The sequence below is a fragment of the Loxodonta africana genome, chromosome 19, assembly GCF_030014295.1.
Source record: "Loxodonta africana isolate mLoxAfr1 chromosome 19, mLoxAfr1.hap2, whole genome shotgun sequence".
Taxonomy (NCBI): Eukaryota; Metazoa; Chordata; class Mammalia; order Proboscidea; family Elephantidae; genus Loxodonta; species Loxodonta africana.
Window position 1 is genome coordinate 19,980,013 of NC_087360.1, and position 11,543 is coordinate 19,991,555.

The 11,543-nt window shown below is 49.3% G+C and overlaps 1 protein-coding gene across 18 annotated transcripts in view; it reads left to right on the top strand.

The window, feature by feature from the left end:
* UBE3B (ubiquitin protein ligase E3B) overlaps nucleotides 1-10,966 on the top strand; it is a 58,215-nt gene extending 47,249 nt beyond the window's left edge. For 16 of the 18 annotated variants that reach the window (XM_023559416.2, XM_064272330.1, XM_023559418.2 and 13 more), the window contains 4 exons: nucleotides 3,250-3,432; nucleotides 3,875-3,986; nucleotides 7,704-7,796; nucleotides 8,752-10,966. In XM_023559416.2, the coding sequence (XP_023415184.1) occupies nucleotides 3,250-3,432; nucleotides 3,875-3,986; nucleotides 7,704-7,796; nucleotides 8,752-8,943 (580 nt within the window). In that variant the 3' untranslated portion in view covers nucleotides 8,944-10,966. Of the gene's footprint in view, nucleotides 1-3,249; nucleotides 3,433-3,569; nucleotides 3,609-3,874; nucleotides 3,987-7,703; nucleotides 7,797-8,751 lie in introns of those variants that run through there. The other 2 variants (XR_002787993.2, XM_064272333.1) reach the window with 2 other exon arrangements.
* The last annotated feature ends 577 nt before the right edge of the window (nucleotides 10,967-11,543 follow it).

Sequence of the window (11,543 nt, forward strand, 5' to 3'; positions counted from 1 at the left end):
GTTTTATTGACTATGCAAAGGCATTTGACTGTGTGGATCATAACAAGTTATGGATAACATTGCGGACAATGGGAATTCCAGAACACTTAATTGTGCTCATGAGGAACCTTTACATAGATCAAAAGGCAGTTGTTCAGACAGAACAAGGGGATACTGATTGGTTTAAAGTCAGGAAAGGTGTGTGTCAGGGTTGTATTCTTTCACCATACCTATTCAGTCTGTATGCTGAGCAAATAACCCGAGAAGCTGGAGTATATGAAGAAGAATGGGGCATCAGGATTGGAGGAAGACTTATTAACAACCTGCGTTATGCAGATGACACAACCTTGCTTGCTGAAAGTGAAGAGGACCTAAAGCACTTACTAATGAAGACCACAGCCTTCAGTATGGACTGGACCTCAACATGAAGAAAACAAAAACCCTTACAACTGGGCAATGATAACCAGACATCATGATAAACGGAGAAAAGACTAAAGTTGTCAAGGATTTCATTTTTCTTGGATCCACAATCAACATCCATGGAAGCAGCAGTTAAGAAATCAAAAGATGCATTGCATTGGGAAGATCTGCTGCAAAGGACCTCTTCAAAGTGTTGAAGAGCCAAGATGTCACCCTGAAGACTAAGGTGCGCCTGACCCAAGCCATGGTATTTTCAATTGCATCACATGCATGTGAAAGCTGGACAATGAATAAGGGAGACCAAAGAAGAATTGCTGCCTTTGAATTGTGGCGTTGGCGAAGAATATTGAATATACCATGGACTGCCAAAAGAACAAAAGTCCAACCAGAATGCTCCTTAGAAGCAAGGATGGCAAGACTCCGTCTTAAGTACTTTGGACATGTTGTCAGGAGTGATCAGTCCCTGGAGGACATCATGTTTGGCAAAGTACAGGGTCAGTGGAAAAGAGGAAGACCCTCGACAAGGTGGACTGACACAGTGGCTGCAACAATGAGCTCAAGCAGAACAATGATTGTAAGGATGGTGCAGGACCAGGCAGTGTTTCGTTCTGTTGTGCGTAGGGTCACTATGAGTCAGAATTGACTCGACGGCGCCTAACAACAACTAAATGCAGACAGATGGAGCTGGAGCTGGCCAGGCACACTATCCTCCATGCAGAGGGCATGCAGGCAGAAAGACATCTTGGAGGGGCAGATCATGGTGGGATGGTAGCATGTGGCCATTGTATGAAATGCTGTTCTTGGGAAAACAGTGGAGAATTCAGATGCATCCGACTTAGACACAGGGAATCAAGGAGACTGAGGCCTGGCAGCTGTGGTGATAGAGAACGGGCTTTTAGGAACCTATCATAAACATCACCCTAATTGGTCTCCAGAATCAAAACCCTTCAATGTACTATCCACCCTACCCTCTTCTTACCAAATTAAAATAGCAGAACCCAGCACGAGGAGTAGATATTGGCCCTTTTATCATTCCATCAGTCCTGCTGCCACCCGGCTCAGCAGAGCATTTGAACTATTAATCTGAGCATCACTCTTTAATGGTAAGTGAGAGCTCAGTCCCACCTGGGGAGCCGTTTGGGTCAGCCACCCATCACAGACCACTGTTCCCGAGCATCACGGTCCTCTCAGGCCTGGTGGCCCGGTCAGTCTGCATTCATAGGGAGTTTTAGATTTTAGATTGTCAGAGTAGTCAGGAGGACAGACTCTCTTCTCATCATGGTTAAAATACACAGACTTTGTCCCTTGGCCATGGGGCATTAGTGTGGAAAGCCTAGAAAGGGCAATGAGCTCAGGCTGGGAAACCACCTATGTGGAAACTCATGTTGGGAGGGAGAGAGGGCCTAGGCACAAGAGTTGGAGCAGGGATGAATCCTGGTCCTACCCGCCATGCAACCTGCAGCCACTCTGAGGCTGTTCCCCAGTCTCTGACATGGGGCTTGCCCTGTCTCCTTCAGAGGGCTCCCTGTGAGATAGTGCACATAGACCACCATCCATGATGTCAGTGGGAGCAGGATTGTCACCATCACCAGACCTGTGACGTGTCATGGAGCCTGCCACCCAGAGCAAGGCCACGTTCCAGGCTGGAGGTGATGGCAGGAGCTTCATGTATAACAGCCAGAGGAGGTGGGCCGGTGCAGGCTGTGTTCACGGAGTGCGATTCCAGTTCTGCTGTGAAACCTCCTACGGGGAAACTCGTTTAACAAAGGCTTGTATTACTCTTAGCCTAAACCCTCAGTATGATGGCGAGGGTATTCAGTTCTGCCAACAAGTAACTTAACAGGCTTGGCGACACCAGTTCCTCTCTTTTGGGGTGATATCTGGTCTTGTACTTCCTGGGTGTCGAAGGGAAATGTTTCTCAAGCTCACTCGTTCTTTTGGTAAAATAGAAACAGTATTAGTAACCTGCTTCAAAGAGTGCATGAAAAGAATAGCAATGATAGAGATATTCATATGTATATGCTACAAATTCACTGCAGGATACTAAAAAAAGGGGGGATACTTTCAAGGTCAGTAACTTTGACCTTGTAAGAGAAAGCATCTTTACTTGGGCTCTATTAATTTAGAATCTGTGAGAGTTGTACCCTGGCTTCACTCAAGTTCTTCAGTCTCTGAATAAATGGTTTGCTAAGAAATCAGCAATGCTGGCAAAACTTTTGGAATGGATTTAACTGTTGAAAAGAATCGTACAATTATAGATGACGTTATTCTGTTCATAAAAGCAGACCCTGAAGACCCTCTGCCTGGGACCATTGTCAGTTGCTCTGACTTCCCAGTTGAACTTGAACGTGACCCAACTGTGTTTGTTCACAACATTCTGCAGGTCTGCCTTTCCATGGCTCTAGACTGTTAATGTAGACTAGCAAGGTTTTGATTGAAGTTTCAACATGAAACGATTTGTCTCTGCTTGAAAGCTGATTCCAATCATGGACTGAACTATATTGGAATTGGTTTATGTCCATAGGAATAAGATTAAGTAAATGTAAAAGTACTCTTTGCACCCTCTTACCTGGAGAATGTCCCACTTTGATTCTGGGTGCAGTGGGAGTTACTGTGATGTCTGACTCAAAGGGTTTGGGGGCAGTGGCTGAGGGAATGCCCTTGCATGCATAGCTTAGGACCAGCATACGGTGTGCTGTTCTGGGGCACTGACATTGTTGTCATCGTCATTGCTTCAGTGAAGTACTCTGGGACTGCTGTGTGTGTTTTTTTGTAAGGGTTATCTTTCAACTCACTGGTAACAGCTTGTTCTGTTCATTTCCATCGTTTTCTCTGCCTCGTTGGCAACAGAATCAGCTACGTCCACCTGATGGCGCATTTTCGAATGCACACTCAAATCAAAAACCAGACGGCTGCCCTCATTAGTGGCTTCCGTTCCATTATCAAACCGGAGTGGATCCGAATGTTCTCAACCCCAGAACTGCAGCGCCTCATCTCCGGTGACAATGCCGAGATTGACCTGGAAGATTTAAAGTAAGGGGCAGATGGGAGGGGGAGGGAGAGGGGGAGGTTCACAGGCCTTCCGGAAAGCAAGCTGCTCCCCTTGCTGCCTTTGGGACAGTGTTTTTCAGAACCCATCTCCCAATGTACTCTTCCTCCCTGCTCCCCAGTTGAATCACTTTGGGAAAAAAAGTTCAGCTGCTTGACTGGTAAGTGGAAGCAGGTCCTGAGGACTGCTGGGCTCTTGAAGCTCTAGGAAATGTGTGGCTGGCTTCTGCTCCAAACCGGCAGGGCCAGCTCATGACCTCTCCAGCCATTTGGCTTCCAGAGAGATGGGTTGCTAAAGCATGGGCTTGTGGCTTTAAAGAGAAGGTAATAGAGTTCCAGGCCTGCAAGAGTTCACTGTGCCTGCTTGTCTAAACACAGCGCCGGCCCATATCTGTTGGTAAGTGCCTGTTGTCCTGATTGTTTGCAGGAAGCACACAGTGTACTACGGTGGTTTCCATGGAAGTCACAGGGTCATTATCTGGCTGTGGGATATTCTGGCCTCCGATTTCACACCCGACGAGAGAGCCATGTTTCTGAAGGTATTTTATTCATTACTTGTGCCTGTGTTCATGCCTACATAGGTATTCTCATAAACCTGGAGGCCAGGTGAGGTAATAACTTTCACTAGAAAGAAGTAAACTCATCAGGAGGACCTCCAATATCATCAGCATATCCTTTCCCCATAGACAGGCCATGAGTTCGGGCAGGTAGTAACCAGAGAGGAGCTGGAGAGGCGAGGCTGAGTCAGGTAAGCCCACCAGCCTGCTCACCTGCTCACGGAGACAGGGCCCCTGCGCAGGCAGGCTGGCGGGCAGGTAGGGGGAGCTCAGCACTATCTCCTTCCTCCTCACAGGGCTGGCCTTGCTAGTGTCTCTTTTCTTTCTTTCCTTTTCTTATAGAAGTAAACGATGTTTACTGCCTTACAGACAATCAAAAGTTTAAACAACTATAATCCTACTGTGAAGAATCTTAAACCATCTACGTTCTTCTTAACCAGGGTTCCACCTCTGTGTACCCTTCTGTATTTTTTCATAAGTGGAGAAACATATATTTACAACACACACACACAGATACAGTGTCCCAATAAAACACACACAGTTAATTAGTCTGATATCAGTGTATATTTTTGCAAGTTGAGTGGCTGACATTAACCACTTCCCCTGTTCTGTTGTCAGCCTTCAAGGTGTCCCACCATTACCACCACCACATTGTTTTTTGGTGCTGACAGCAGCCAAGTGTTATGTTTATAGAGACACCGTCTGCGTATGTGTTGTGTAAGTGTATGTTTTTCTAAAAATGGAATCATCATTTTGCCACCTGCTTTTTTGTCGAACAGTGTATTGTGAACATCTTACCATATTCTGGGGCAAATACAAATGCCTTGAAATACTTCCCTCTGGACATCCGGGTTTCTTGAACCTGGGTTCCTGTGACCACAGTTGTCGAGGCAACATATTCAATATCACCGCCAATTGAAATGGCAGCTGGTTTTCTGTTGTCTTTGTCATCCTGAGGCCAGTTCATTCCCATTGAGAGGCCCTCAGTTCAGTCCCTCAAATACGGAAACGCACTCACACTCTCCACAGTTCTCAAGAGAGTCTGGGTGGGCAGGCAGACAGGATTCCAGAAGTCGATTCTCAGGAGAATCACTTCGGTTTTGCCAGCAGTACCTCTCATAGGCAAAGCAGTCTCTGCCAACCCATGAATACGTGCACTCCCGCCTCGCCTAGAAAGACAGAAGCCAGTGTCTCCTAACCATGCACTCATCACCAACACAGCGGGCATCTGTGTCTTTAGAGAGGGGGCGTTTGTGTCTAACCAAGCCTGCAGCCCTTGTCCTATGCCTGCTCCTTTCTGTGGCTGCAAACAGGATCCAGAGTGGGTGGAAGAAATTGAACTGTCCTGCAGGGGTGCATGTGGCTGTGCTTTTTCAAATGTGCTGATGGCAGAGCGTCAGGGGGCTTCCCACGCCCTCTGTTCTTCCTCCTGTCCTGGGGTGAAATCTCCCCTCCCCTCTCCCACTGTACCAGGGCAGCAGGTCTGAGTGGCTTGCATTCAGGTGTGCACAGGCGCTCCCATGGGCTGCCCGTCCCACTGATGCAGCCCCATACGTTCCAAAAGGCTGTATGCACACCGTCTCCCTCTCAGATGCACACCCACAGCAGCTCTGCTCTCTGCTCTGGGGGTGGGAGTCCATCAGGCCCCACGGGAAGGTGGGACTCCCCATTGCTGGTGAGGGACGGCCAGATCCCACGCCTCACCCTTCAGCAGCACCTGTTCAATTAGCACAAGTGCCAGACCGCCTGCACCCAGGCAAAGGCTCGCTACCTACCTTCTCCCCTTTCTCTTGCTTTCTTTATACTTTCCTCTTCCCCATCCCCAAACATTCCCCTCATTTTTTAAAAAGTCCCCAATTTATGTTTGATCCCCTGCCAAAAAAAAAAAAAAAAACTGTTTACTTTTGTCTTTTTAAGAAAAAATCTTAAAAAGAGAACTTTCTAAAGGTACCAAGTATTCCTGGGTCTTAGTCTTTTTTTTTTTTTTCTTTGTTTAGTCACCAGGAGGGGCAGTGTAGAGTAATGGTCAGATCAGGGGCCTGGTTTCCAGTTCTGGTGCCATCACTTACTAGCTCTGTAACTTCCGCCAAGTCACGCCTCATGTCTGTCACCTCATCCTTGAAACAGCACTAAGCGTGATCGCAGCTCAGCCTTAGAGCGATGGGGGGAGATTATATGTAATAAGCCCTGGGCCCAGCACAGACGCAGCAAAGCTTTCTAAATATCAGCTACTGTTGCTACGGCTGTTACTGTGGAAAATAAAACTTGCCTTAGAATAGTAATCTAGGTGAGGAGTGAGCTTCTTAGCTCAAGTAGACACATGCGACTGTGTGGGCAGCTCCTGTCTGGAGGCGAGATGAGAAGGCAGAGGGGGACAGGAGTGGGTTGAATGGACACGGGAATACAGGGTGGAGAGAAGGAGTGTGCTGTCACCTTGTAGGGAGAGCAACTAGGGTCACATAACAATTTGCGTATATGTTTTTGTGTGAGAAACTGATTTGAATTGTAACCTTTCACTTTAAGTACAATTAAAAAAAAAAAAAAGAATAGTAATCTATCTTGTCAATTCCTTCTTAAAAACCTTTCCTGGTATATAAAACACATAAACTGGATGGTCTTAGGAATCTCACAGCCGTTTCTAACATGGTTTAAATGGTGATACTTAGTGTAAGACCAGACACTCAATTTGCCACTGAGTTTTGGAACACAGCTTTGTGTTATAAGTAGCAGGCCTCTTTGTCCCTTAGAGGAGAGCACTTTCAGTGACTGTCACGTTGAAGAAAGCGAATGGTCCCTTAGCACTTCCTGTGCAGGTAACCGTCTGGGTTTCAGATGGGTCAGATGCATCTGACCAGGCAGGAGCTAGCGCCTTCAGGGAGACATCACGGGTGCTGCCATCTGGAGAAAGCCAGGCACTCCAGGGGGAGCAGGCAGGTGTGGCCGGCTGCCACAGGCCCCATGCGGGGTGCCCAGTACCTCGGTCTGCCCTGCAGCCTCACCAGCTCTCAGGCCTGATTTTTGGCAGTGCGCCGAGAGCAGGTCATTGTGTCAGGAAGTGGCCCCAGGAGCTGAGCTCACACAGGTTTCTGTGTAAACCAGCAGGCTCGGTGCTCAGGTGAGCACACCGTGTTCTGCCCTGTGTGGCTAATGGGATACCAGGTCCTGGTTTGTCACTGTCTGCAGTGCAAACAGTCATGGTGAGGTGTGAGCCACACCAGGACTCCTTGTGCCTAGCTCAGGGTGCTCAGCTCAGGGGCCTGGCCCTCCATCCCAGGCCCACTGAAGTGGGCATCACCTGCTTTTCCCCACCTCTGCTCTCGTTGCAGTCTCTCCGTAACAGAGGGTGTCAGTCAACAGATCCTATGCCATTGACTATATTTGAGACCCAGTCCCACTGAGATGAGACTGCAATCCCATGAGACCTGCCTCCTGGGGACTTCACACTGTCCCTGGTTGGGAGTTTATTGACACTGTGTCTGGTTAGTCATGTCTGTTGGTGAGGATTTCATGTGTCTTAGTCCCAAGAGCAGCACCCTGAAGAAAGATGGGGAATCTATCCCAGTTAAAGGGTTGGATGCATCTCTCTGTCACTTGGTGGTGAATGGGTAAGAGAGCCACAGAGCACGGCAGAGCCGTCGTGCCTGTTCCAGAAGGAGCGAGAGCCCGCTCTGTCCCTGTTGACCCTGCCTTGTGTTGCAGTTTGTGACCAGCTGCTCCAGGCCCCCACTGCTGGGATTCGCCTACCTCAAGCCTCCTTTCTCCATCCGCTGTGTTGAAGTGTCGGATGACCAGGTACCACTACTTGGGAAAGAGCCGGCCTCGCAGGCAGCATTCTCCTAGTTGTTGTCTGGGGTACCTGCCTTGTCAGGTGTTCGCCCAGTCTGCATCGCAGCAGGGAAGGGCAGGAGAGCAGGCCACCTGGCACAGAGTCCCACAGATTCAGGCTACCCAGGGGTGTCAGTGCTCTGTTGGAGTGCCCTTTTTCTTTACCTCCTCAGGGAAGAGCCCCTGGGGGACAGGGCTCCAGACCTGAGAGGGAAAGAACATGGGCTTAGAGGTGGGACAGACGCAGGTGTACATGCCACCTCCTCCGCCCACTGGTGTGTGTGTACCTGGGCAAGTGCAGCACCCTGGGAAAGTCCAAGTCCTCATCTGTAAATGGGGAGTGGACTGCTTAGGGCCTATCGTACTCTCTGTGCAAGCCTGACCCATAGTGGGTCTCAATAAGTGGTAGCCATTGTTATTATATGTCCTGTCCCAGCAAGAAAACACAGTGCCTTCTGGGTCAACTGCTCTCATGATGTCACTGTCTGAGCTCCTGGTCCTTCCCTCTTGGGACATGAGACGGTCCTCGGCTTCCGCACTGAGGGGATAGTTGGCCCAAAGGAGCAGTCTGCCAGGAGGGAAGTGTTGGCTGCCCTCAAAACTGTTTGAGTTTGTAACATATTTTATAGTATAGTATTCTGGCTATTAAAGAGTAATTAGCTATTTAGGTTTAGCAGAAGACCCCACTTTTGAGAGTTTACTTAATACAGAATTCCCATGTGGGGACCTGAAGACAGAAGGGCCCAGGAGGGCCCAGCAGGGAGAGATCAGGGTGCGTCTCTGCATGTGCCCTTTAAGGCCCGTTCTCATCAGGTTGGGGGTTGACCTTGGGCCCCATGCAATGCATGCACTCCAGGCCTCAGCCAAGGTCTGGCCAAGCTGCCTCCCAGGCCCCAACCCCAGATGTGCTGTGTGCTTTCAGGACACTGGGGACACCCTGGGCAGTGTCCTGCGAGGCTTCTTCACCATCCGAAAGCGGGAGCCAGGCGGCCGCTTGCCCACCTCCTCTACCTGCTTCAACCTGCTCAAGCTGCCCAACTACAGCAAGAAAAGCGTCCTTCGGGAGAAGCTGCGCTACGCCATCAGCATGAACACCGGGTTCGAGCTCTCCTAGCTCACACCAGGCCCCACCTGCTGCCCTCACAGACTCCCAGGCTCACTGGAGCACACGGACCTGCCAGGCGACATGGGCCCCCTGGCCCTCTCTATAGCCATGAGACTCCCCTGTGGCCCCAAGAACTTTAGGCAGCATGATGGCTCAACATAGCACTCTCCAGGCAATACTAATGGGAAGGGAGTGTTGGAAATAAACCTCCAGATTCCGCCCACATTGGTCCTTTTTCCCGACTTGCCAGGGTCCTGGAGCCCAGGACTCGTGATGTAGAGGGGCTTCTCTTTTTGATAGTTTGGCCTCTGGGGGAGCGTTTTTCTTTCCTTACCTTGGTGAGTGAGCTGTGCACAAACAAGTCGCAGGACCCCCGAGGGTCCAGAGCAGTTTCCAAGACTTGGGCCTGAGCACACAAAGCCTGCTACACGGAAGATGCTCCTTCCATTTCTGATAACTCTTTACTCAGGTAAGGCCTTGCCAAGCCTCTATGCACCCGACAAAGTCTCTGCCTCTATCCCGTCCACAGCAGCCTCTGTCCAGATAGCCAGGCCCACCTGCTCCAAGGGAGCCAGAAGGGCCTGCTGGCGAGGCCACCAGAGCCCAGGAAGTTCAGGGCACTGCTTCCCCTCGACACCACAGCTCCATGTGGTGCAGTCCTTCCCCACTCTGCCTCAGATGCTCAGCAGGCTGAGCTGCTGGCCAGGCGTCTCCACCGGCTTTGTTCCCCTTCTTAAACGTTCACTGGGTTTGGGAGGAAAAAAACCATTGTCTCGTAGGAGCAGCTCCCATTTCCAGAATACTCTATCACCCAAAATCTGCTGGCTCCCAAGGGGAACCAGAGTTGCCTCACTTGTTAGCTAATGAGGAAACAAATACTAACCTGAGGTACTATAGCCCATTGGCCGTGGCTTTACCCCCTAGATTGTACAATCCCGGGAGACTTGGGTCTGCTGCCCCATCTGTTCCTCAGCACAGGGAAACCCAGAGTCCTTTGCACTGATGTAGGCCCGTGAGGCCAAGGAAACACACACCCTCTGGGTTGGTTTTCTTTTTTCACTTTGTTTTCTCTCCCAACCCGTTGTTCCTCTGTCCTCATTCCTCCTCTTTATCACCAGAACTTTATCCTACTTGCAGGGAATTGAGGTAAAAGGCCCTGTTCAGTGATCTGTGTTGACAGCCACCTACTCTCCCACCTCATCATGTTCATTTTGCACCTCCTATGTCCCCTCCACCAAAACTGAAGCCAGATTAGAAGCCAGGAGTACCTGGCCCAGTGGTCTCCCCCTCAGTTGCTTGGTGAAGCCGACTTAGACTTGCAGCTTTCTTCAAAGCAGCAAAACACCTTCCAGCGAGAACCGTCATCTTGGCACCAAAGCAGGCAAGAACTGTCTCCATGGCCTTCTTCAGACAGTATCGGCTGGATCCTAGTGTCCTTCCGGGCCCAAGCCTGGGTGCGAGAGCTCCTGGACTCGGGGAAACAGAGTATGCGTTTTACTTTCAAGGAAAGATAGCAAGAAATTTAAAGACGGCACCTTCTTATTATTAGTATTTAAGATGTGTTCGTAACCCCTGATTCTGTGGACTCGCCACTTTTCTTTAAGAACTAAATTCCTTTGAAGATTTCTCCTGAACGTGTGTGTGTACTAACAGGTTTGTACATATGTGCTGGGGCCTAAGTAATTGTCAGCCTGCAGAAGATCAGCTGATCCCGTCCGGATTTTATTACCTGACCACCGGAGCCAGTGGGGGACTGGGGAGAGAGTGGTTTATAAGCACCAATGTCAGCTTTTTTGTGTGTGAGGAGGGGTAGTTTGTCATTTCATTTGAATTCTTCATCATTTGGAAATACTGCACTATCTAAAAACACTGATCTGTACTTCTTTCTATAGCTGATGTTCACATGGTGATTATTATGTATTTGACACCTTCTTGACTCTAAAAAGTTGTGCTTTTTTTTTTGTTTTTCATAGATAACTTATGGATTAAGACAGGACTAAAGGCTTTATTAAATTTGTACTTCAGCACATGATGGCTGTGTTCGGCTTTTTATGCCAAGAAGGAGAGTTTTTTGGCCACTTGCCCGGCTGGCTCAAGACTGGGCCCCTGGGGATTAAAGAGCACATAGGCCCCGCACAGTGAAAAACAGCTACAAAGGAGACTAACAGACACTGTAGCCTCCCTAAGAGGTCCCTGGATGGTGCAGTTTGTGCTCGGCTGGTAACCAAAAGGTTGGCAGTTCCAACTCACCCAGTGGCACCATGGAAGAAAAGGCCTGGCGATCTGCTTCATAAAGATTACAGCTAAGAAAACTCTATGCAGTTCTATCCTGTAACACGTGAGGTCGCCATGAGTCAGAATCGACTTGAGGTCACAAGACAACAATAAACATAGTCTTCCTGAGTTTATATCCATTGACAATTTGTCGTATTTGCTTCCAGTGTTGTTTTAAGAAATTACGCATTTCTGATAAAGCTAAAGTCGACTTAAAGCACCATCCTGGTCCCAATCCCTCACCTGGGTCCCAGGGGCAGCAGCGTCCTGTACTTGATGTGCGCAGTGAAACCTGGGACACCCGGGACTCCAGGAGACCGCCTCGTTTTTCTGGG